General features: G+C 46.5%; 1 protein-coding gene across 1 annotated transcript in view; it reads right to left on the reverse strand.

Annotated features, from left to right (window-relative positions):
* The window catches only part of TSPOAP1 (TSPO associated protein 1), a 103,652-nt gene extending 82,650 nt beyond the window's left edge, over nt 1-21,002 (reverse strand). The window contains exons 1-7 of the mRNA XM_090026351.1: nt 20,997-21,002; nt 12,358-12,465; nt 11,059-11,142; nt 7,841-7,930; nt 6,434-6,556; nt 5,664-5,768; nt 5,251-5,301 (exon numbers count right to left, since the gene is read on the reverse strand). Of these exons, the coding sequence (XP_089882477.1) occupies nt 5,251-5,301; nt 5,664-5,768; nt 6,434-6,556; nt 7,841-7,930; nt 11,059-11,142; nt 12,358-12,465; nt 20,997-21,002 (567 nt within the window). The remainder of the gene's footprint in view (nt 1-5,250; nt 5,302-5,663; nt 5,769-6,433; nt 6,557-7,840; nt 7,931-11,058; nt 11,143-12,357; nt 12,466-20,996) is intronic.
* Nucleotides 21,003-24,900: the final 3,898 nt, after the last annotated feature.

Below are 24,900 nucleotides of genomic sequence, written 5' to 3' on the forward strand. Positions count from 1 at the left end.
GACAAAAGACTAAATATGCATCTCAAGGGAAACCTGTAGAAGGTGCAATGAATACAGGAAAAATGTCCCGTACGTGACATCCTCACATTTCTCAAAACAGGCATCCAATGTCTCAGGTGTTACAAATGTCTCAATCATTAAATGTATGTTTGGAGCTTTGTAAATAGACCATCACTGGTGCAAGCTATACAAGTTTGGGTATTTGTTTATCAGTGGGGCAAAGACAGGTCCAATAATCAATACCTCTAAGTATCCTGTTTGACTACTCCAGGCCCATCACATGTAATTGAACTTTAACTGCAGTGGCTGCGTGAAAAACACAAGTCTTCACACCTAGATAAGCCCTAAAACAGGAGCCAGGTGATTTGAAATGACAGTCATCCTTTTTCTCCCTGTTTTGTTCAAACTTTAAATTGGCCAACTATCGAGGAAAAATGTTTTGAAGCTATATAGTTAAACAGTATAAGAACTAAGCAGATTGGCCAGCAAAGTGTGTGCAGTCCAGGGAAGACCAAGAAGCCATCCTGCCACCCAGCTGATAAGTGAAAGATCCACACTGTGAGGCTGTACAAGGACTGCTTCCTGCCTGCATTGGGTAAAGATCTCTTTGCAGCTAAGATAATACAAAGACTAACAGCTCATTTTATATTGGGAAAGAGTCTTTTTCTGTAATTTAGTTTTGTAGCTTGTTGGTAGTTATTAAAGTAAGCCTTGCTGCTATTCATCAATCGAGCGTTGTGTCAATTCTTAGAGCACGAGGCTTAAAAACCTGTTTTAAGTGCAACATGCTCAGCACCAGAAAAAGCCAAACTTCCATGTTTGTTGCCTGCGCTTCTGCCGGTGGCAGTGATTGGCTGCTGGGGGACCCCCCCAGTCAGCAATTGGCCACTGGTGCCCCCGCAGTATCATGAGGCACCGGTTACCCATGCCTTCACAAATAATACCCCCACACTTAAAAAATGGCATCTCATGATTTACATTCTAAATCTCTTGAGTTTGTCTCTGCTTTTTGACACGGTAGGGTTGGCAATACTGATGCCACCACTAAGTTTAGAAGGGTATAGCACCTCTCCTAACCCTGGTTACTATATCTCAAAGTTCAGGGGTTGCTACTAAATCAGGTCTGAGAGTAGTGGTTCATTGCTATACTCAGATTCCAAGTCAAAGAGCAGACACCAAGCTATGAACGTGAAAGCCTCACAAATCTAGTAATCAAATTCTTACGCTCAGGCACCTTGAAATGTCCCAGACATCAATCACTGAAGCATCTCAGAATGAAAACTCAGGTTAGCACAAAAAAAGGAAACAAGCAACAGTGCGTGGTGTGCTACTCTCAGTATTCAAACTCAATCAGCTTTGAGATAGTGACTGGGTGAGGAAAATGGCAAAGGCCCTGAAAAGGAACTAAGCTGGTTTGAGCGCTTCGTGGACAGCCATATCCAAAGGGTAGTGAAGAGAACCTGCACCTTCACCACCTTCACTCCATGCAGATTCCCATAAGAATCAGTGCTCTCTCTGTTCCAATTCAGCATTAATACGCACCCCCTAGCACAACTGGCGAGATATCACATGGTCAAATACCAATAAGATGGAGATGAGACAGTTGTATATATGACCCTTTCAAAGACAGAGAAATGCCACTGATACTAACTAGCCCCATACTGAACCAGCTTATAGGTGAATGAGGGCTGATTAAAGCTGCTGGCTGGCTGAGGAAAACCCTGTGAAGATCTGCAGCTATGGGCCTGTCTGACTGTCAGACACATAAGCAGAGCTCTTGAACTCATGTCACAGCTCCTCCTGGACCCCTGGTTAACACCAAACTCTCACAAAACAGCAGGCACCATAAATGTATTCTGTCATTTCTAACTGCATCCCACTGTTAAAGATAATACTCAGCCTTGACAATTCACACTTCTATGGGATTTCAGCTGCCTTACACTGAAGTCGTTTACTTCAGCTTGGAAACTTCAGCTCTTAGACACAATAACTAACTGAGGGAACAAGCAGTGCCTCACTCCCTTGGTATCAAACCCTCACTGCATCAGCTTCCCCTACAGTTTCAAATAAAGTGTCAAGTGTCAATCCTTCATTATGGATCTAATGAGTTAGGACAGGATTTTGCAAAGGTTACCTCCTGGAAGCAAGACTGCTAATCACTTCTCTTTAGTGGCACAATGGAGCCATCCACAAGGGGAAAGCCTGTTTGAGCAAGCATCTGAGTATTGCTAGGAAGAGATTCACCTGACAAAGAGAGGGAAGGGCATCTTTGCAGAAAGGCCTGCGAACCTAGTGAGGAAAACTTTAAACTACGTTCACCAGGGCAATGAAGACCAAAGCCCTGACGTGAGTGAGTGACCTGGAGGAAGTGGAAGCAAGAGTGGGCAGCAGGGGAGGAATTCTTATTTGACCTGAGAAAGCAGGGCAATCAGCTCGTTACCTCGGGTGCCTGTACACGAACGCACTGAGCCTGGGGAACAAGCAAGAAGAACTGGAAGTTTTTGCACAATCACAGAACTATGATGTAATTGAATAACAGAGACTTGGTGGGAGCTCGCATGACTGGAGCAGTGTCATGGATGTGTACAAACTGTTCAGGCAGGGGAGAAGAGGAGGAGTTGCGCTTCAGATAAAAGAGCTGTTTGACTGCTCAGAGCTCCAGTATGAAACTGAGGATAGGCCTGTTGAAAGTCTCTGGGTTAGGGTCAGAGGGGAGAGCACAAGGGTGATGTCATGATAGGGGTCTACTATAGACCACCAGACCAGGAGGAAGTGGTGGATGAGACTTTCTTCAAACAGCTAGTGGAAGTTTCCCAATCACAGACCCTGGTTCCCATGGGGGACTTCGATCACCATAACTTCTGCTGGGAGGGCAATATAGTAGTGTGCAGGCAATCCAGGAAGTTTTTGAAGCGTGAGGGGGACAACTTCCTAGTGCAAGTGCTAGAGCAGTCAACGAGGGTCTGTGCTCTTCTTGACCTGCTGCTCACGAAGAGGGAAGAATTGGTGGGGTATGTAGTCATGGATGGCAATGTGGGCAGCAGTGATGATGAAATGATTGAGCTCAGGATCCTGAAGAAAGGAAGGAAGGAAGGAGAGCAGCAGAGTAAGAACTCTGGAATTCAGAAAAACAGACTACAACTTACTCAAGGAACTGATAAGCAGGCCTCCCAAGGTCCTTTCTAATCATAACTTTCCATGATGTCACACATTCATTTTCTGCTCCACTATAGTCCAGTGGCAGGGGAGCACTAGCATATGTCCAGTGTCATTTCCACTTTGTTTTCTTCTCTTAAAAAGAGATCCTGGCCCCACTGAGGTTAATTGAAGTTTTACCATTGGTTTCAATAAGATCCAGATTTCAGCCCTTGTGACTTGCACTCTGCTGAGTGCACTATCAGAACTTACCATATTATACTAAATATAATAGTAATAGCAGTGCCAAAATGCTTGGTTCTGTTCTTGGAACAGTGCTGCAGCCCATAAGCCTGCAAGGCTGTTTATCAAAATACATGCAACTCCTGCAATCAGCCCTGAATTGAGCTTTTCTCTGCAGTCATGTCTAACCAACCAGATTATCTTCTATGATGAGATGACTAGCTTTATGGATGCAGGAAAAGCACTGAATGTGACAGATCTAGACTTCAGCAAGGCTTTTGATACAGTCTACCACAATATTACTGCAAGCAAGCTAAGGGGGTATGGGTTGAATGGACTGTAAGGTGGCTAGAAAACTAGCTCAAACATTGGGCTCAAAGGGTAGTAATTAATGGCTTGCTATCTAGTTGCCAGCCAGTTTCAAGTGGAGTGCCCCAGGGATTAGTCCTGGGGCTGGTTTTGTTCCATAGCTTCATCAGTGACTTGGAAGATGGGATAGAGCGTACCCTCAGTAAGTTTGCAAACAACACCAAGCTGGGGGGAGTAGTAGATACACTGGAGGTCAGGGCTAGGATTCAGAGGGACTGTGACAATTTGGCATATTGGCCGAAGTCTCAGGAGGTTCAATAAGGAGAAGTGCAAAGTCCTGCACTTATGCAACATGGAGAAGTGCAAAGTCATACTGAACCACTGGCCATTGTACAGGCAGGGGAATGACTGGCAAAGCAGCAGTTCCACAAGAAAGGACTTAGAGGTTACAGTAAGCCAACAGGGTTCCTTTGTTGTGAAGAAAGCTAATGACACACTGGGCTGCATTAGTAGGAACATCGCCACCAGATCATGGGAAGTGATTCTTTCCCTCTATTGAGCACTAGTCACATCTGGAGTACTGTGTGCAGATTTGGGCCCCCAGTACAAAAAGGATGTGGACACATTGGACAGAGTCTAGCGGAGAGCAATGAAAATGGTGAGGGGGCTGGTGTACATGACTTCTGAGGAGAAGCTGAGGGAACTGGGCCTATTAGTCTAGAGATTAAAAGACAGAGGGGATTTAATAGCAGCCTTCAACAACCTGAAGGGGGACATTGAAAAAAGATGAAGATAGACTGCTCTCAGTGGTGGTGCATGACAGAACAAGGAGCAATGGTCTCAAGTTGCTGCAAGGGAAGTTTATATTAGCTATTAGGAAAAACTCTCTCACTGGGTGGGTAGTAAAGCAGTGGAACAGGTTACCCGAAGAGGTTGTAGAATCACTCTTGGAGGCTTTTAAGACCTGGCTGGACAAAACCTTTGTGTGATGGTCTAGTTGAGGATGGTCCTGCTTTGATCAGGGGTTGGACTAGATGACCTCGTGAGGTCCCTTCCAACCCTAATTTTCTATGATTCTACAATTTCTGAGAGCTGGTCTGGGGACTGGAGATCTAACTCCTGTTGGTTCCAAGAGCTACTTCATACCTTACCCCTCCCTGTTTCACATAAAAGCTGTTTGTCCAATGCACCTTACCCAATAAAAGCACAGAGCATGTAATATAAAAGAAAAACAATTAAAACAAACATGCAGAGATTTCCTCCTAGAGGAGATTCACAGAAGAGTAGCAGGCATGACTGATGTTAGTTGTTTATTGCAGAACTGAAAGACACTCAGGTGATGAATATTCCATACCGTATCCAGTCTAAGAGCTGGGCTGGACTTAACAGCTGCTCTGCCTTTCTGACAGAAATCTGTGCACCACTGTTGTGAGAGTGTTCAGCCACTGGTGCTGTTTTGCTCATGCTGATGAAGTTGCATGCAAAATGCAGAGCAAGACAATATTAAAGGATGTGAGATGCTAAGCCTGCATATGTCACCCTGGCTCTGTCTTTCTGTCTTACCTCTAATAGCTGTACTGCTCCTTCATGCTCCCTTTTTGCCTCAGCCTGGGCCTGGGGTCAAACAAGAGACAAAGAGCATGTCACAAAGCATCCTTCAAAATCTCACTTCTGCTACCATTGTCTTAATAAGCATCTTATAGATTTAAAAACCTAAACAGAGAAACTTGACTGGAAACATCCTTGATCTAAACCTTGTTAAGTTAGAAGTTTCATGCATGAAAACAACTTGCACTGACCAGGTATCAGGGCTGCTCTGCACACCGACACTTTCCTGAATAGTGTATCTGGTGAACTTGCACATACCTCCTCCCTGCAGTCTGTCCCTTCAAGGAAACACAATTCAGAAGTCCCATCTGTTTGTAGGGAATCAGAGTTAGTGTTCATTTTCTCACTCTCTCTCACATACTACATACCTGCTGCAGCCGCCTGACTTCCTCTTGTTTCTCCCGCAGTACTAGCAGTGCTTCTTCATGTTCAACCTCCAGCTTCTGCCTTCGCTCTGCCACTTCTCTCATGTGCTGGAAAACAAGTCACACACAGTTTAGGAGAGGTGTTATTAAACCATTGCCTTCTGGATCTCTCCCAAGGGGCCCTATCCTCCAACAACAATCTGATAGGCAACAAGTTATTTTTCACACAGTAACTAAACAATTGGGAAAGGAAACTTCTTAATGGGAGTGGAGTTCCAAGAATACATTAGGCAGGTCCTCCGCCTACCATAGTTTGCTCTGAGTTGCACCAGCAATACAAAGAGTCAGAGTTGCCTCAGACAGCTTCACACTGCCAAATTCCTCTCCCCGCTTGCTCCTCCTCACCTCACAAAGAGAGGACATCAAGCAGCAACTCAGGTCAAGAGGCTTGGGGCCAGAACGCATAGTGCACTGGCCAACCCTCATCTGCAAAACCAACTCCATGATACCAAGATAACTCAGACAGCCTTGCTGGACAAGGCACTTGTCCCGGTGCAGAGATATGAAATGAGATGCTCCCAGCAGGGGCTAAAAAGGCTTCTTCTAAAAGATTTTCTAGATAACAAAGGCCACAAAAAGCAAAACTGTATATAAATGACCCAAACAAATCAGAAAAACAGACTTTTTGCTATCATTATCCCCTTCTCTGTAAGGCCATTCAGAACAGTACTCAGCATCTTCTCAGCTCCTCCAGAAGCTTGGGTCCTACTGACCTTCAGCACCTGCTCTAAATTCTCCAGCTTGGTTTGGAGTCCTTGGCTCGTCTGAATCGCAGAATCCCGTTCCTTAGTGACTAAAACTACCCGCAGCTTCAGGTCGGCATTCTCGGATTCAACCTGTAAAGGAAAGGCTACTGATTCATACAAATAGTCTCAGGCACTCTTTGAAACAACAGCAGAGGTCCATCACTTTACACAGCTACACTGTGGTCTTCCATCAGCCCATCTTCTCTCCCCTCCAACTGGTAGTCAAACGTAACCAAATATTCATATATTTGTACGGGGCTTTAATCTGTTCAACAGATTCACCTACTGAATTTTTACTATAGTTGTCTCCCCCACAACATGTGGAGTTTTCTGAAGGGGATTGTCCCTTGCGAAACCTTGGAAGCTGTGTCTGTGATCTGGAAAGGGTGGGACTAGAGGCAGAGAAGCATGCAAAACCCCACTATTACTTGATGCAACTCCATTCACTACAGATTGCGCAAGAGGCCAGTCCTTCATCTCTAATGGGAATGTGCCATCACTAAGTTATTATTAGCAGTTCAAATCACAAACACCTCCTTGCTGTACAACAGCCTGATTAATATGCAGAAAGAGCTAATCAGCAGGAAATGACCAGACTTTGAAAACAGGTTTGGTTTTCTGGCTCATCTATATTTCGTATGCCAAAAGAAAGAGCCAAATTAAAGGAAAAAAGACATCTTTGAAATGCATCTTCCCCTTCCCTCCAATCCCAGTACTAATTCTTCCTCAGTTCCCACCCACTTGTGCACATTTACAGTATTTTTATACGCTTCAAGGTGCATTTTATTATTACCGTACTGTTCTGCACAGCAAATAGCTGCAGTCCATATGGCCAAGTCTTTCCTGTCTGTTTTCCATGTTACTCTGTGAATCTGGGACTACTGGTCTTGTGACTATAATGCAGCTGATTACTGGGATGTAATACCTTAATGGGTGCTCTACAAACATGGAATGATAGCCACCTGCACCCATCAGGGTGAATCCTCCCTAAAGTTCCCACTGAGACAGCTATCTTTATTATGCAAGGCAGGTTTAACTAGCACTTGGGCCACTGCCTTGCTTTCTTGGCTATGCTCTCCTGGGCCCAGCACTCTCTTTCAGGGGTAACAGTAAACCCATCTCACATTTCCCCATTGAGAAGCATCTTATGGCCACCTCCCTTCACCGTAACCTCCTCACAGTGGACTCTGTCCTGTCATGGAGGTGGTGAAGGCCCTGACAAGTAAAACCCGTGGACATTCCCCAACGTGGGGAATCCAGGCCATAGTTTTATCCTAGTCTAGTAATAACCTCTGCTTAATACAAATGCTTTGCAAGTTCAACACAAAGGAAAAGTTAATACTCCATTTAGAGGAAAAAATCTTCACTGACTACCTGTCCTGCCCATTCAGCCTTCTCATTAAGTCGAGAGTTCTGCTCAGCCAGTCGTACATTTTCACTTTGCACCTCCTCCAACTGGAGTTCCTGTCCAGAGAGAACAAGTATTACTACAGTCAGGTTCTCTGATTAACTGGAAGCAGCTCCCTGATTTTCGCAGACTGGAGAGAAAAGGTCAGCTCAGGGCTGACTAAAGGAACTGTATGCATCTGGACAGACATGCTTTCAGGCTTATTCGATGCAGCACCATTCAAAGAATAGGACCACACATTTTGGTCCTGCTATTACTATTATATTATAATATGCTAAGTTCTGACAGTGCACTCAGCAAAGGACAAGACACACAGGCTGAAATCTGGATCCTATTGAAGCCAGTGGCAACACTTCAGTTAATCCCAATGGGACCAGGACCTCCTTCAAGGAAAAGAAACCAAAGGGGAAATGACACTGGACATTTGCTACTGGCCCCACTTGCCTGCCCCCAGACTAGAGTGGAGCAGAGAATGAACACCTCTGACATCAAGGAATCATAGAAAATTATGGTTGGAAGGGACCTCACAAGGTCATCTAGTCCAAACTCCTGCTCAAAGCAGAACCATCCCCAGCGAGATCATCCTGCAAAGGCTTTGTCCAGCTGGGTCTTAAAAACCTCCAAGGATGGTGATTCCACAACCTTTCTGGGTAACCTGTTCCACTGCTTTACTACCCTCCTAGTGAGAAAGTTTTTCTTAATATCAAAACTAAACTTCCTGTGGTTCAACTTGAGACCATTTCTCCTTGTTCTGTCATCTGCCACTATTGAGAACAGTCCAGCTCCACCTTCTTTGGAACCACTCTTCAGGTAACTGAAGGCTCCTATTAAATCTCCTCTAGACTAAATAAGCCCAGATCCCTCAGCCTCTCCTCAGAAGTCATGTGCCCCAGCCCCTTATCTATTTTCATTGCCCTCTGCTGGACTTTGTCCAGTATATCCACCTCCATTCTGTACTGGGGGTCTCAAATCAGCACACAGTACTCCAGATGTGACCTCACTAGTGCCAAACCGAGGGAAAGAATCACTTCCCACAATCTGCTACTGATACTCCTACTAATGTAGCCCAGTGTGTCTTTAGCTTTCTTCACAACAAGGGAACACTGTTGGCTCATATTCAGCTTACTGCCTACTGTAACCCTCAGGTCCTTTCCTGCAGAACTGCTGCTTAGCCAGTCATCCCCCTGCCTGTACAATGGCCAGTGGTTCTGCAGGACTTTGCACTTCTCCTTATTGAACCTCCTGAGATTTCTTTTTGCCCAGTATGCCAAATTGTCAAGAACTCTCTGAATCCTACCCCTAACCTCCAGCATATCATTACTCTCCCCCAACTTAGTGCTACTTGCAAACTTGCTGAGGATGTACTCCATCCCATCTTCCAGGTCACTGATGAAGCTATGAAACAAAACCAGCCCCAGGACTGACCCCATGCGCACTCCACTTGATACTGGCTTCCAGCGAGTCAGCAAGCCATTAATTACTACCCTGTGAGACCAATGTTTGAGCTACTTTTCTATCCGCATTCCAGTCCATTCAACCCATACTCCCTTAGCTTGCTTACAAGAATGTTGGAGGAGACTGTATCAAAAGCCTTGCTGAAGTCAAGGCATATCACGTTCACTGCTCTTCCCATATCCACAGAGCCAGTCATCTCATCACAGAAGGCAGTCAGGTTGGTCAGGCATGACTTCCCCTTGGTGAATCCATGCTGACTGTTCCTAATCACCCCCTTCTCCTCCAGGTGCTTAGAAATGGCTGTCTGGAAAGATGCTCTTCCATCTCTTTTTCAGCTGATTCCCGTCTCTTCCTAGCAGTCCTTCTTGGAACAACATCCTGTGGTCAACAAAGCCTGGCTGGCAACACCACCTGCACAGTCATGCATTGATCTGCAGGATGCATCTGGGCCCTTCTTGCGAAGAGGAATCAAGACCACCACCTGAGCCCGTCTCCTTCACTCTAGCTCCCAAAGCCCTGTAGTGACTTTTGATCTGCTCAGGGTCACCCCTGGCAGTATCATTGGTGCCCACAGGGATGCACAGCATGGGGTAATACTCTGAGGAATGAATGAGTTTCAGTAATCCTCCTGTGACATCTCAGATCTAGGTTTGGGCAAGCAGCAGGCCTCCCAAAACAAAACAAAACAAATCAGGGTGGCAGGTGAATGCCTCTGCCCCTGACACTTAAGAGTCTCCAAACACCACCACCTATTGCTTCCTCTTGGTGGGAATGGCCTCCATCCTCCCCATCCTGGGGATGACAGACCTGGTCTGTTTCACCAACAGAACACGCTTCTCCTCCTCTGTTGCTAGAGCTCCATATCTGTTCTCCAGACAAACCACTGCAGGTGGAGATAAAGATTTCTGCTTGCTGCCAGAGGTCATAAGCTTCCAATTTTCTGGGCATCTACATACACTTTTTTCACTAGCACTGCCTGTGGCAGTCCTTCCTCGACAGTCCTAGAGGTTTCCTCCAAGATCCAATAAATGAAGTCCTCATTGTTGAGGATGCTTTGAGGCCTTGTCACCTCGTCCTGCAGCACTCCTGCCAGCTCCCTGAGGGACACCACCAGGAAGCACCACTCGCATCACAGGCACTCGCTCACCTGGCTCTCACTGGAATGAACCTGCAAGCCACGGTCTCCAGAGCACCAAACCAGGACCTTGGTGGAAGCCTCAATGACGAGTGATCTTGCCTGGACAGACACCTCACAGTTCCAAGCAGAGGAAAAGCTGGCAGTGGCAGTGGCTCTGGCATTGCGACGTCCTCCAATCATTTATCTGCGTCTCTTAATCTGTGGCCTCTCTCTTCCTGCCCCCCTTTCCAAGCAGAACTTCCCTAGCAAACTTCACTATAAGCTGACCTGCTTGAGGCTCCATGGTCCTGAAAGGTTCCCTTTTCCCTGATAAAGCTTGCAATGAACGAAGGTTAGAGAGAGTTTCCAGGCAAAGCCCCTAACTAACTCCCTCTCACTCTAGACTCTAGTTAAACAAAGGACTGAGACCAAGACTTAACAGGTGAATTTGAGCTACTTACACTAAATACACATAGGTTAGCTACTCTTAAATGAAGAAACAGCTTACCTTAAAGGTTCCCTTTCAAAGAGGAAGGCGGTGAAGTAACCTGTGAACTGCTTGCAAACTCCCCTGTTTGTTGCCCCTGTTCTGCAGGCAGCAAGCACACTTACCAGTTCTTTGCATCTTTTGTGCTTTTTCCTCACTTCATGCTCAAGGTTTTCACATTTTTTACGCTTTTTCCTGAGTTCAAATTCCTGCATGAGAAAAACAAAGGAGGCCACATAGAAATACTAGGTCAAATACAAACCAGCAACCTAGATTTTCTCAGGGGGCCTATGAAATTCAAAACCAGGTTCCCTAATCACACAAGATATTTCTCTTTTCTCTGAGAAAAATCCCTCTGTGAAAAGTACTTGGAAAAGAGTGAAGGAGCATTTTAAGAAGGGAACACGAAATACCCAAGCCATATAAATCTTTTATGGGTCCCTTTCTTCTTCCCACCTTTTCAATCTGGACACAGCTCACTGGTTTCACACTTGCACTGTACCGTCTAACTCAGTGGTTCTCAATCCCAATCACCACACAACTGAAGCCCACATGACATCCTGTTAAAACATTTTTTAAATGGATACACAGGAAGTAAATTGTGCGGGGGCAACCCACATAACACATTGAGAGCTGCAAGTATGGCCCACTATGGCAAACACTGGCCTAACTTCCGTCATGCTCAAGGAGGGCAGGGCATAATACAGCATTCAGCACCACTATGGTGTTTTGAGTGCTCTATTGTTGAAAAAAGGTCTGTACAAATTATTTTACTTTAACTAAAAAAACCCACTAACTCAGTGAGGCGTCAAATCCAGATAGTTACCTAGCAGTCAGGAGAGAGATGCTGTCTCTAGCTGCTTGCTACCTATTTTAGTTCTCCTGCTACATTTTATCAGACTGTAAACTTGGATAATACTTTAAGCAACCCTAGTTTACTGAGATAGTTCAAAAGGGGCAAGCGAGATGATTGTTGAAATAAGTTCATGACAGGACATACGTATCTCAGGTTGACAAGAGGATAAGCTCTGTCCAGGAGACAGCAGGTTCACTTGGATTCCCTTTTAGTTTTTGCCAAGGTGTTGAGCTGCCAGTGGTGCGTCTAGTACATGTCATTCAAGCAAGCAGTGGGCAAAACACCTTAGGGCACTTTAACATGCATAGGGAATCATTTCAAAGGGGGAACCACCAGGTGCTATACCTCAGCTGTTCTTTTCTCAACTGGTTTTTTTTTTTTTTTTTTTTTTTACATAAGCCAGTTCTCCAGCCCCTCCCATCTCTGCAGACCAGCTGAACCTAGAAACACATCACCCCAAAGGTCATGGATGCAATGAGAGATAAAAGAGGAATGCTCTACCCAGTTACCCTAAAACAAGCTTCTTTGAAGTCCCAGCGGAAAATCCCAGATAGGCACATCAACTCACCAACTGCTCTCGTTGCTGGCTATCCTCTTGGTCTGCTAATGCATTTTTCAAAGGAAAGTTTTCAAGTTCTTCACAGGTGTGGCCCAAAGGTAGCACTCCTGGCTCCACCTGGACAGGGAGAGAAGTCCCAGCAGATTGTGAGAAAGAATCAGGACAGTACAGCACAGGAGGGAGAGCTCTGCTGTCCACAGAGCCTAGAGCAGCAGAAGCCCATTAACATTTCTTCTCTGAGAGTATTTGTGTGCTCTCCTGGATGGAATTTCACCCAGAAGAGCACACAAATACAAGTAGACTCTCCCTATGTCTGAATAATAGTGTTTCCACCCGAATGCTTACAAAGAACAGTTTTTTTAACCATTTAGTTGGTCTAATAAATGATAACACATTCACACGATGAACCTCGTCTGTCTAAGCACCTATGGAATTTTACCAAGAATGTGAATTACATTCTACAGATTTTTTAAACCACCTGTGACAAAATAAAGACAAAGCATCCTTTAAAAAAATAACAACTCTCTAGGTCACTTAGCTATTCAGAGTTTCAAAAGATGGGGACTCTGCATCTAAGCAACTAGCAAAACATTTTCTCCCTTTTTGATTACCTGGAGCATGGGAAGCCCTAAACAACTATTGCCAAGTGCTTTATGAGTCAATTTTCTTTTTGTGTTTCCAATTGTCTTGGGGATAATAAACTAGCCCTGAGGAAAGAAAGAATTCAGGGTTAGCATTCTCTGTCTAGTTCCTGTGGGGTGAAACCATCCACCAGCTAAACCTGCCCTGTTAAATATGATAGATAATTATGAACAATTAGCCTTTCTACAGTTAGAGTTTTCGTCATAGAAGGGGCAAAAATTCCTAGTTCTCTGCTAAATTATGTGGGCTGTTACCGTAAAATTTCACACTGAATTTAGGCACCACTTGAATTTTCTGGGCAGTTTTTATTTCCGTTTTTTCCCAGAGGCCCAGGGAACATGGGGAAGACAACAGATTACATGAAATCAGTCCTGAACAAGTGAGGGATCTCCTACAACACCTGGACACTTTCAAATCTACTAGCCCAGATGACCTGCACACGAGAGTCCTGAAAGAACTGGCTGAGTGTATAGCAGCAACACTGGCCAAGCTGTTTGAAGAATCGTGGAACTCAGGAATGGTTCCAAATGACTGGAAGAGGGCCATTGTGCCTTTAAGAAAGGGAAGAGGGATAACATGGCAAACTACTGACCGATCAGCCTGACTTCAGTCCTGGATAAAATGTCTTTGAAAAATCTGTTAAATGAGGCCATCAATCACAAGCTGGTAACCGAAGGGGTGTTAAGAAGCAACCAGCATGGTTTTGTCGAGGGTAGATCACGCATGACTAACCTAATGTCCTCCTACGACCGGGTAACTAGCCATCTGGACAAGGGACATAAGGCTGATGAATTTACTTAGATTTCATTAAAGCCTTTGATTCTGTTTCCCATGAGATTCTCTCAGTCAAGCAGAAGGGTACTGGGCTGGACCAGTCTTCAGCTCCGTGGGTGGACAACTGGCTTAGGAGGCCACTGGCAGAGTTGTAATCAATGGGATAGCCTCATCCTGGAGGCCCATCTCCAGTGGTGTCCTCCAGGGACCAGTGCTTGGACCCATGCTCTTTAATATATTTATTAATAACTTGGATGAGCGGGTAGAAAGTAGGGCTGTGCGAAGCTTCAGTCACTGATTCAATTCAATTCAAATCCGAATCAAATCAGGAGACCCTTTAATCTCTCCGAATGAATCAGAACCCTCTGAATCAATTAGGAAAGATTCAATGATTCAGACATAAACACAGCTTTAAATGTTTGTCTACATACCTCTAGGTACCAGGTGCAGCGCATGAACTCTGAGATCGTGGGGCAGATGGAGCATCCCACAGTAGTGGGGGTGGGGCATGTGCTCGGCACCAAACCCAGAAGTGGACTGGAAGTACTTCAAGTCCACTTCTGCGTCTGCCACCGAGCGCACAAGGGACCCCCACAACTAGAGCTTCCTGGGTCTGGGTGGGCACCCAGGGACCCCCCCCCCCCCCAGGGCCAATCACTGAGCTGGGGAGGAATGGGGGGGGGGGGGTCCCCTGTGCGATCAATGGCAAACCTAGAAATGGACCAGAAGTACTTCTGGTCTACTTCCAGGTCCGCTGCTGAGCACATGGAGGCCCCCCCCCCACGCTCCTGTGGGACGCTCCAACCACCCCACCATTGCAGAGCTCATAAGCTGCGCCTGGTACCTCAAGGTATGTGGACAAAACATTTAAAGCTGATTCTCCAAATTGGCATCAATTCAATTGAGCAGAGTCTGGATCTGAAGAATCAGGACAGTGATCCAAATCAATTAATCGAATCACTGTCCCTGATTAAGACTGAATCCAAATCCAAATCTGAACCAGCCATAGTGGAAAGCTCAATAATTAAAATTTGCAGAGGATACCAAGCTGTGAGGAAATGTGGGCACACCAGAGGATAGGGCATAGATTCAAGATGACCTTGACAGACTGGACTCATGGGTGGAATGAAATCAGATGTGGTTGAACAAGGAGAAGTGCAAGGTCCTTCACCTGGGTAGGAAGAACTACATGATAGGTGGCAGTCCACTGGCTGGCACAGCATTTGAACTTGACCTGGGGGTCACGACTGACCAGAAGATGAATACAAGCCAGCAGAAGGGCAAAAAGAACTCTGGCGTGCACCAGCCGATGTGTGGCCAACAGATCCAGGGAGGAGCTTCTCCCTCTCTACTTGGCAGTGGTGAGGCCTCAGCTGGAGTACTGTGTCCAGTTCTGGGCACCGCATTTCAAGAAGGATGTGAATAAGCTCAAGAGGGTACAAACAAAGGCTACCCGCATGGTTAAGGGCATGGAGTGCAGGGCCTATGAGGAGAGACTCTGGGAACTGGGTCTGTTCAGTCTGAGTAAGAGAAGGCCGAGAGGTGACTTGATAGCTGCCTACAAGTGATAGGTTCCTGTCTTAGGGCCTTGGAGGGGCAGGTGAGGGAGCTCGAGGAGGATGTTAGCAGGCTGAAGGGGATCAGAGAAGCAGAGGATGAAACTGACGGGTATTTCCTTTCCCTGCAGGGCCAAGCACCAAGGGGAGAAAAACCCCAGGAGGTGCCTTCCACAGCTGAATGGCAGAAGGTTCCCTCCAGAGCCAGGGCTGCTTATGGCGGTGCAGTATCACCTCCCCCAGTCCAGCTGGGGAACAGGTATGAGGCCCTGGTGACACTGGAGGAGGAGGAAGGAGACAAGGAAACCTCTGGAGAGAGGAGGCCACTCTACACACAGAACAGGCTGCAGGAGGCAAGTTGACCCAGAAGAAGAGATGCCAGATGCTCGTCATAAACAACTCCATCCTGAGAGGAACAGAGGGTCCTATCTGTCACCAGGATCCCATGACACGTGAGGTCTCCTGTATGCCCCAAGCATGGATTCAGGACGTGACAGAGATGATCCCAGCCATTATCCAGCTCACTGATTACTAACCCCATGGTCCTAATCCATGTGGACATGAATGATGCAGCCAGGAGCAGTCCAGATGGCCTGATGAAGGACTACCAAGCTCCGGAGTGGGGGGAAGCTGAAGGAGACAGGGGCACAGGTGGTCTTCTCATCTGGCCTTCCAGTGAGCAAACATGGATGACAACATGAGACCTACATAAGGGAGGTCAACTTGCAGCTTCGGAAATGGTGTCTCGAGGCAGGCTTTGGCTTTTTGGACCACAACCCTTACTTCAGAACAAGAGACATGCTCGGGTGGGATGGGCTTCACCTTTCCCCCAAAAGTAAGCATGTGTTCTCTTTCAGGTTGGCTGATCTCCTCCGGCGGGCTTTAAACTAGGTTCGTTGGGGGAAAGGGAGGATGAGGATGGAGGGAGCCACAGAACACCGAACCAAGTGACACCCACAAGAACAGCCCGGCTAAGACAGGCAACGAACACAAGAAGTACCCAGGTAAGAGACTGGGGTCCAGACAGTCCTGGGATTAGGGGGGCAGTGCATACACCCTCAGGAGGCCTCAAATGCCTCTACACTAATGCTCATAGTATGGAGAACAAGTAGGAGGAACTTGCCCTCCTGCTAGCTAACACAAACGCAGACATAGTGGGGCTCACTGAAACTTGGTGGGATTCAGCGCAAGAGTGGGCAGTAAACATTGAGGGCTATAGGCTGTACAGGAGGGAAAGAACAAGGAGGAAAGGTGGGGCGTGTGGCACTCTGCGTCAAAGAGCAATACACCTCAGCAAACAGCACTGGGTCAGAGGAGGGGCAGGCTGAAGTGCTCTGGGTCAGAATACAAGGGAGCAGGGGGAAAGGGACTTACTGGTGGGAGTCTACTACAGGCCACCCAACCAGGGGGAAGAGTGAGACCGGGAATTCTCAGGTCAGCTCGCGGAGGCAGTTAAGTCAAGGGACGTGGTCATGAGTGACCTAAACAATCTGGACATCTGCTGGGATGGAGCAGTCAGCCAGGTCCGCCCACGTAGCCGAGTTACAGGACCTCCATCTAACCCAGGAGGTACAGTCCCACCAATGGAAATACCTTGTTGGATCTGGTCCTGGCCCTGGGCATCGACCTGGCAAGGGGACTACAGGTTGTCGACCACCAGGGCGATAGCAATCATCGCCTACTGGAACTCACCATCCAGCACAGGGTGTCAAAGGCCTGCAGCAAGGCAGCAGCCCTGGACTTCAGGAGGGCGGATTTCAATCAGGTAAGGAAACTAGTTGGGGAGGCACTGAGGTCCCGCAGGGAAGGGAGTTGGGAGTCCAGGAAGAATGGTCATTCCTTAAGGAGACGATCCTCCAAGCCCAAAGGGTGACAATCCCAATGCAGATCAAAAGGGGGCAAGAGTGCTCAAAAGCCCCCGTGGCTCACAAAAAGCATCCAGGAACGTCTCAAAGCTAAAAAGGAAGCGTACACCCAATGGAAAGGAGGGGCCATCACCAAGGAGGATTACACCTCCATTGCCCAAGATTGTGGGGGGGCAGTCAGGAAGGCTAAGGCAGAGATGGAACTGGGACCAGCAACTCAGATCAAAGATAACAAGAAGTCCTTTTTTAAATACGTAGGGGGGAAAAAGAAGGTACTGGGTAATGTGGGGCTTCTGCAGGACATGCTTGGAAATCTGGTGGTTGCACCAGACGACAAAGCTAACCTCTTTAACAATTTCTTTGCCTCCATTTTTCTGAGCAGGGACTGGGGCATCCCCCCCACTGGGATCCTGGACGGACTCAGGGGAGGTGCAGCCAGTCCCAGGGTCAATGAGGACCTAGTCAGGGAACTTCTGGTGGGATTAGACATGTTCAAATCAGCAGGTCCCGATGATCTCCAGGAACCTATAGGCCCGTTAGTCTTACCTTGGTCCTGGAGAAGCTCTTTGCGAAAATTTTCCAGGATCACATCTGCAAGGGACCAGCAGGGGAGATTATGCTTAGGGGCAACCAACATGGGTTCATTAGAGGCAGATCCTGTCAGACCAACCTGGTGGCCTTCTACAACCAGGTCACAAAATCCTTGGACACAGGTGTCACAGTAGATGTAGTCTTTCTGGACTTTAGGAAGGCCTTCGACACTGTCTCTCACCCCATTCTCATTAAAAAATTAGGCGACTGTAGTGTCAATGCCTACACGGTCAGATGGGTCGCAAATTCACTGGAGGGCCACAACCAGAGAGTGGTGGCAGATGGGTCATTTTTGACCTAGAGGAATGTGGGCAGTGGGGTTCCCCAGGGCTCAGTCCTCGAGCCAGCACTGTTCAATACCTTAATCGGTGATTTGGATGAGGGGGTAAAAAGCACCTTGGAATCAATGACGACAGCAAAATCCTTCTCTGCCTCTGTGCTGACAAGAAGGGAGTTCCCCAGCCTGTAAGTATGCTGCTGGTTTTCCTCCCCAGGTGCAGTACCTTGCACTTGTCAGTATTGAAACCCATCCTATTCTCATCTGCCCACCCCTGTAACCTGTCCAGATCTAGTTGTAGCCTGTCCCTCCCTTCTAGCGTGCCCACTTCTCCCCACATCTTAGTGTCATCCGCAAATTTGAACAAGATAAACCTGGGCCGCCAATACAGGGACGTGGTCAGGAAGGCTAACTGCACCTTGTCATGCATCCACAGATGCATCTCAAGCAGGTCCAAGGAGGTGATCCTCCCACTCTATGCGACACTGGTCAGGCCGCAGCTGGAGTACTGCATCCAGTTCTGGGCGCCGCACTTCAGGAGGGATGTGGACAACATGGAGAGGGTCCAGAGGAGGGCCACTCGCACAACCAAGGGGCAGTATGGCAGGCCCTACAAGGAGAGGCTACAGGACTTGAACCTGTTCAGACTCCACAAGAGAAACCTGAGGGGGGAATCCAGTGGCCACCTATAAAGTGGCCAAGGGGGACCAGCAGGCAACAGGAGAGTCCCTGTTCCCCTGAGCACAACCGGGGTTAACAAGGAACAACGGCTATAAGTTGACTGAGAGTAGGTTCAAGCTAGAGATTAGGAATCATTGCTTCACAGTCAGGGTGGCTAGGACCTGGAACCAACTTCCTAGGGAAGTGGTGCTCACTCCTAGCGTAGGCGTCTTCAAAAGGAGGCTAGATAGTCACCTAGCTGGGGTCATCTGACCCCAGCATCCTCTCCTGCCCATGGCAGGGGGTTGGACTTCATGATCTGCTCAGGTCCCTTCCAACCCTATCAACTATGAAACTATGAAGTACATCAGAGGTGAGCATCAAGAACTAAGGGAGCAACTCTTCAGGAAGGCACCTCAAGGAAGGACAAGAACCAACGGGCATGAACTAATAGAGGGTAGTAGATTAAGGCTAAACAAAAAAACCCAAAAAACTTGTTCTCCGTAAGGGTCACCAGAATCTGGAAAGCACTCCCAGCAGAGGTGGTACAGTCACTATCCTTGGAGGTGTTCAAGATGAGGCTGGACAGGCACCTTGTTAAGCTTGTCTGAGCCTAATAACTTCCTGCCCATGGCATGGGGACCAGACATGATGATCTTACAGGTCCCTTCCGGTTCTATGATTCTATATACATTTTTTTTAAAAAGCCTTTTAATTTGGGCTGTCAGTCTAGACAGCCCTTCACATTAGGGGAATCCTGAGTTAAACAGGGGAGACGACAGCGTTTTTTAATAGGAACATAAGACTAGGAAGGACCTCTAGCCTAGCATCTACATTCAAAAGCAATTACATTGCAACTAAGGGGAAAGAATTGGATAATAAAGCTTAGGACAGCTTAGAAGAAGGGTTGTGCCCCACACTGAAGAAGGCACCCCCCACCCCCAACATATACCCCTACCTCTTTCCCACAGGCTCTGTCAGTATGGGGGGATATTCCTTCCTAATCCTATGTGAAAAGCCAGACTTTATATTCAGGACAACATGTGGGGGAGTATGATGGTACGCCCAGTGAAACTAATGCTGACCTGGGACAGAAGGAGAAGCCTCTGCTTCCAGCCTGCCTTTCCAATGCTGTTCCTCCATTTTGCATGAAAGAGGCATTAAATAAAATGTGGAAATGACCTTGGGGGCAAAAACCAGAACTCACATCTCCCTTCCTCCATGCCTCAGCAGGACTACCTCACTAGGCCAAAGTCACATTCCTGCTTCCTTGCTCTCCTTCTGACTCTTTCCCTCTTGGCTACCTAATAGACCAACATTAACAAGAAGAGAGCATGCTCTTGGCCCTGACACATCTGGCAGCCAGGGCACCTTGCTAGGAAGTATAGTCAAAAACCCTCCGACTGAGTGGGGCGAGAATCTGGGTCTCCCACACTCCAGATGAGTACCCTAACCAGTAACCTAATGAATTAAAAGGTAGATGAGCAGGTCCTCCTCTGCCATTATCTGGCATTTCAGAGGTCATTTAAATGTTTCCCTGAGCATATGCCAGATCCCTACATGATTTAGGCATATAAAGGACCCCAACAAAAGAAGAAAATAGACCTAGGTACTTCCCTGGTTACACAAGGATCAGCAAAGTTGCCCATTACCAGAACAGGAGACCTATGTGTCCATGCATGCTAGGTTAGGACTAGGTTCTTGGGATGTATACGGCTGCCCACTGAGAGAACAGGAAAGCTGAGTCTACCTGAGTGGATCTGAATCGCACGCACCGAGGCAAAGTATGTCAGCTTTGCACTAGACCTGGGACAGATTTACATTTCAACTTTATTAGACTTGACGCACCATATCATTTTGGTTTTCTTTACAGAAAAATGCAAACATTTTGACAAATGCAACATCTGCCCATGTAGAGTCTCTATTCTTGTGAAAACTGAACTTTTTATTAACAACATTTCAACAGAAAAGGTCCAACCTGCTGGAAAGACATTAAGACAGTTTCCCACCAAAAGCAATTATTTAAATACCAGTCCTTCACCGAGCGCTAGACACTGATTCTACATGACAAACGCACCCTCTGCTCCTGCTCCCTTCCACTTGGTTCCAGCAGCACCCTCCTTCCTGCCCTCAAGCAAACACTTGCCCAGGCAGGAGACAGAGTCCTATGCCCTCATGGCTCTGGCACCACCGAGACTCCACAGTTCTCTTTCGTTCTTCTCAACAGGACCCTTCTCTCCAGGGACTAATGTGAGGAAAGCAAAGTGAGCCTGGCAGTCTCACCGTCATCTCACCCATACCTTCCCATAGGTGCTTAGATCCAAGATGTCATGCACAAGATTCACTAAATATGGCAGTGTCAGCAACAGCTCCTGCCAGGATTCTGTAGACTCGGTCTCCTCAGGAGCACGGCTACTTCCCTGCAGGTCACCTGGAGAGTGATCCCACAAAAAGGAGCCCCACTTCAATGAGCATGGCTATAGAACGAGTCACACAACTCAGTAGAAATGGACTGGTTTGTTCTGTTAAGACTGGGAAGCAGCAATTGATATTTGACACTAGAGATTCCTCATACGGATTTGCAGCACTGTCCTTAAAAATGTAATGACCAAAAGGAAAAGAAAGAGACCGTACCTCCTCACCATGGAATGACACCATGGATACAAGAACAGAGGAAACTGCCCCACATTCCTCACCCAATATTCCCTCTGTTGTTCCCAGGGTAATTAAAGGGGAGCACTGAATTGGGAGGCCATGTTTCCTACCAGAAAAAAGTCTGGGCTGGGAGTCAGCAGCAGTGGCACAGATAGCAGCATTCCTTCACCTATCATACCAGCATAATATCACCTCCCTCACCAAGTTGTTGCCATTGTGCTGTTCTAAAAACACAAGCCTGCACTTCCACAGCTGAAAGTGCCACCTCTGCTACTGCCTTGGCTGACATGAACCTCTATCTGAGGCCCAGCTACCTCCAGAGGGAAAAAGAAAGACACCAGGCAGTTGTGGTTTACACCTACCCTATATCTGTGCACGTTCTAGTGGAGAAGACATGAACCAGCCACTGTCCTACCTTGCCTTTCACACCCCACTTATTGCTGGGGCAGATCCAGAGCGGGTGTAGCAATGCAGTCACAGCCCCCCTTTGGCAGTGTACCACAATGAGACTAAAGTTGGTTGGAAATCATCTAATGAAACTGAAGTTTAAAAGTCTGACTGGGTTTTGAAAAAGTCAGAAAGTCTGTGATAGTGAGGATGGGATCCCTAGCAAGGGATCCTTTGAAACAGAGAAATAACTAGTAGCAATGACAACACAGAATGAGGAAAAAAATAGAAGAAGGAGGAAAAATGATCATGCATGAAAATAATTCTGTATTCTCACACAAACACTGCTGCAGTGTGCATGTGTGAAGGACAGTAATGACCCATTTTCCTAGCTCTTTTTGGAAAAGAATCACTTGCTCAGCTGCAAGAGTCATTTTTCCTTGAATAATCTCATGAACTACTGTATTATAACATGACTGAAGTGTTTAAATACAGTTCACATTCTCCAATGCACTCCTTAACCAAAGCTGTTTGGCTTAGATGCTGTCAACTGCTACTAAGATTAGAGGTGAAATAGCTGGAGGAAAGATAGAAAAACATGCAGAAACCCAAGAGAAGGATCTAAATATCCTGCAGAAGTGAGTTGTCAGTCAGGTAAGAAAACCGTGCATGCTCATAACGAACCTCCTGAACAATCTTGTTCCTCCTTTATCAGGTTTTTACAGCTTCTTTCCTATCTATTGGGTACCTAATAATTTCCCTTATATTCTGTTTGTGTTAATATATGGGGTTTCACACAAGCTTTTTTCCATCAGCTACTTCACTCTGCTGTTTGCTTCACTCCCAGAAACCTGAAGGGTACCGTGATACCCAAGCTTGCCTATGTCTACCCCAACCAGGCATCTGGTCCAATAAGAGATAACACCCACAAGAAGTCTTGCCACAATCATGGGAACATTCTCAATGTATAAGGGGCAGAGGCCCCCAGAAAGCACATAAAAGATAGAAAAGTTGGACCCTAGAAATGTTTCTAAACTAAGATCTTCAGAGATAATTAAAGTTATGAATTGTTAATCTATTAATAAAATTTAGGTGCAAGAGGATGAAATTATTAGTTCTAAAATCTTGAAAGACCTACTGACCAGAAAAAAATCACTTCAGTTCAGTGATTATAAATAAGGCTTTCTATGTTTAATAAACCAGTTATTATATTTCAATATGGAAAGTATCTGAATATTTCTCACTTGTCCAGTATATTTTAGCTAATTAAAAAGTTTAAAATTATGGTTTTCCAAATTTCTAATTTAGTTTGAATTTTCATCCAAAAAGCAGTTTAACGCATGTAAAATAAGCAACCACCTAATAAATGAGAAATAATATTCATTATTTTCTACCATACCAATATAATTAAAAAGTAAAATCTTAATAAATGTATGCTTACCTACATAGTTACTTGTCATCTTTTTTTCTACAATGACAAGGGCTAGAGATTGAAAGATGCTGACAACAGTTTTTAATGAACAGAGATTCTCACATAATAGCAAGACTCTAGGATCTAGGTCTTGGGGAAAACACCAGATAATGACACCCACACTAAAAATTGCAAGATTCAAAACAGCACCCCAAAGATCCCTTTCAGGATTAACCACTGGATACCATACAAGGGCCACATCTATGCATGACACTAACTGCTCAGTCATTATTGTGCAGTCATTTAGTACTTGTATAAACAAATACTAAAGGACTGCACGGTAACTGGAGATACTGTGGAGTGGCATCACCAAACAGCTTTTTTGTGATGCTGACTGTGCAGTAGCCTAAAACTACTGCACAGCAGTGTTGTGTCACACTTCCTTCTATGCGACGCTACTGCACAGTAGTCATTGGCTATTGTGCAGGTAGCATCTCATGTAGATGCAGTCAAGAAGAATACAAGTAGCACTTCCTTACAGTTCTTGCAACTAAACAGCACATGGTTATATTTTATCCTATAAAGTGTTTTCCTTCCTTTTTGTTCAAACGTTTCACTCTGGGTTTTCTTTCTTTGGGCACTTCTGTCTGAGAAACGTCTGCAACCTGTCCCCAATGTCTTCCTCTATCCATCACAACAACTGGAAGTACAAAGACCCAGCCCTGCCTGCAAATGTGCCCTCAAGGCTTCCACAGGAGTTGCACAGGGAGTATTAGGACCAGTCTTTTGCCATGTCAAACTGCTACAATTCAGATTGGGGAAAGCAGTTATTTTGGCTGGAGGGCTCCTTAATGAGTTTTGATGAGCTGCTGAGGGCTGCATGGGTAGCCCTGCTCCCTGGTTGCCACATTGGGACCAGAAGTCTCACCTCCCTAATCCTTGGCCTTTGCCACCAGAAGTCCCTCCCCTTGCCCCCCAGAAAAACTCATTTGTGGGGGAGGGAGTTGCCATCTTGGAACCAGAAAAAAAAATCGTACACTAAAAGTCAAACACCTACTATAACATATTTTAATTTTATTACAAAAAATATTTGGCATGATTGCATAGTGTATATAGAGGCGATTGTGTAATAACTCAAAAATAAAGTCTTACTCATATATTGTGTGTGGGGAGTGTGGGGGTTGCCAACCCCACCATGTGAAAAATCGACAAACTCTTAAAAATCAAGAGATTTAGTATGTAAATCATGAGATGCTATTTTTCCTGTGTGGGGGAGGGGAAGAAGTGAAGGTGTGGGGAGCTGTGGGGGTGTGTGTGGAGTTGGATCTGGGAGAGAGGGGGCTCCACACACCCTGGCACACTGTGGGTCAAGAGTGAGGCAGCAGCAGGGTTGAGGGGGCTGTGGCTTGGGAGTGAGAGGCAGGCATACGGACACAGGCACAGAGCACCCTCCAAGTAAATCTGTGGAAAGATGGGGTAGGGGGAGAGGAAAGGGGCAGTGGGGGCAGACTGAGGCCCCCATGGTGAGGGAGGAGTGGGGCAGGGGCTGGGGTGAATGGGGCACTGGGGCCAAAGCAGGTTGTGCGACAAAGCCGTGGGTGGCTCATCCAGGGGATTGGGAGGGGGGGGGCACATTTCCCCCAGATTTTTGTGTGTGGCAGAGGTGGGGTTGCCTGCTGAGAGCTGGGGCTGTGCTGCCCGTGTCCCGGGAGCCACGCTATGCCATGTGTGCCT

This window comes from Crocodylus siamensis, chromosome 13 (assembly GCF_052110815.1).
Source record: "Crocodylus siamensis isolate JL-2025a chromosome 13, ASM5211081v1, whole genome shotgun sequence".
Classification (NCBI taxonomy): domain Eukaryota; kingdom Metazoa; phylum Chordata; order Crocodylia; family Crocodylidae; genus Crocodylus; species Crocodylus siamensis.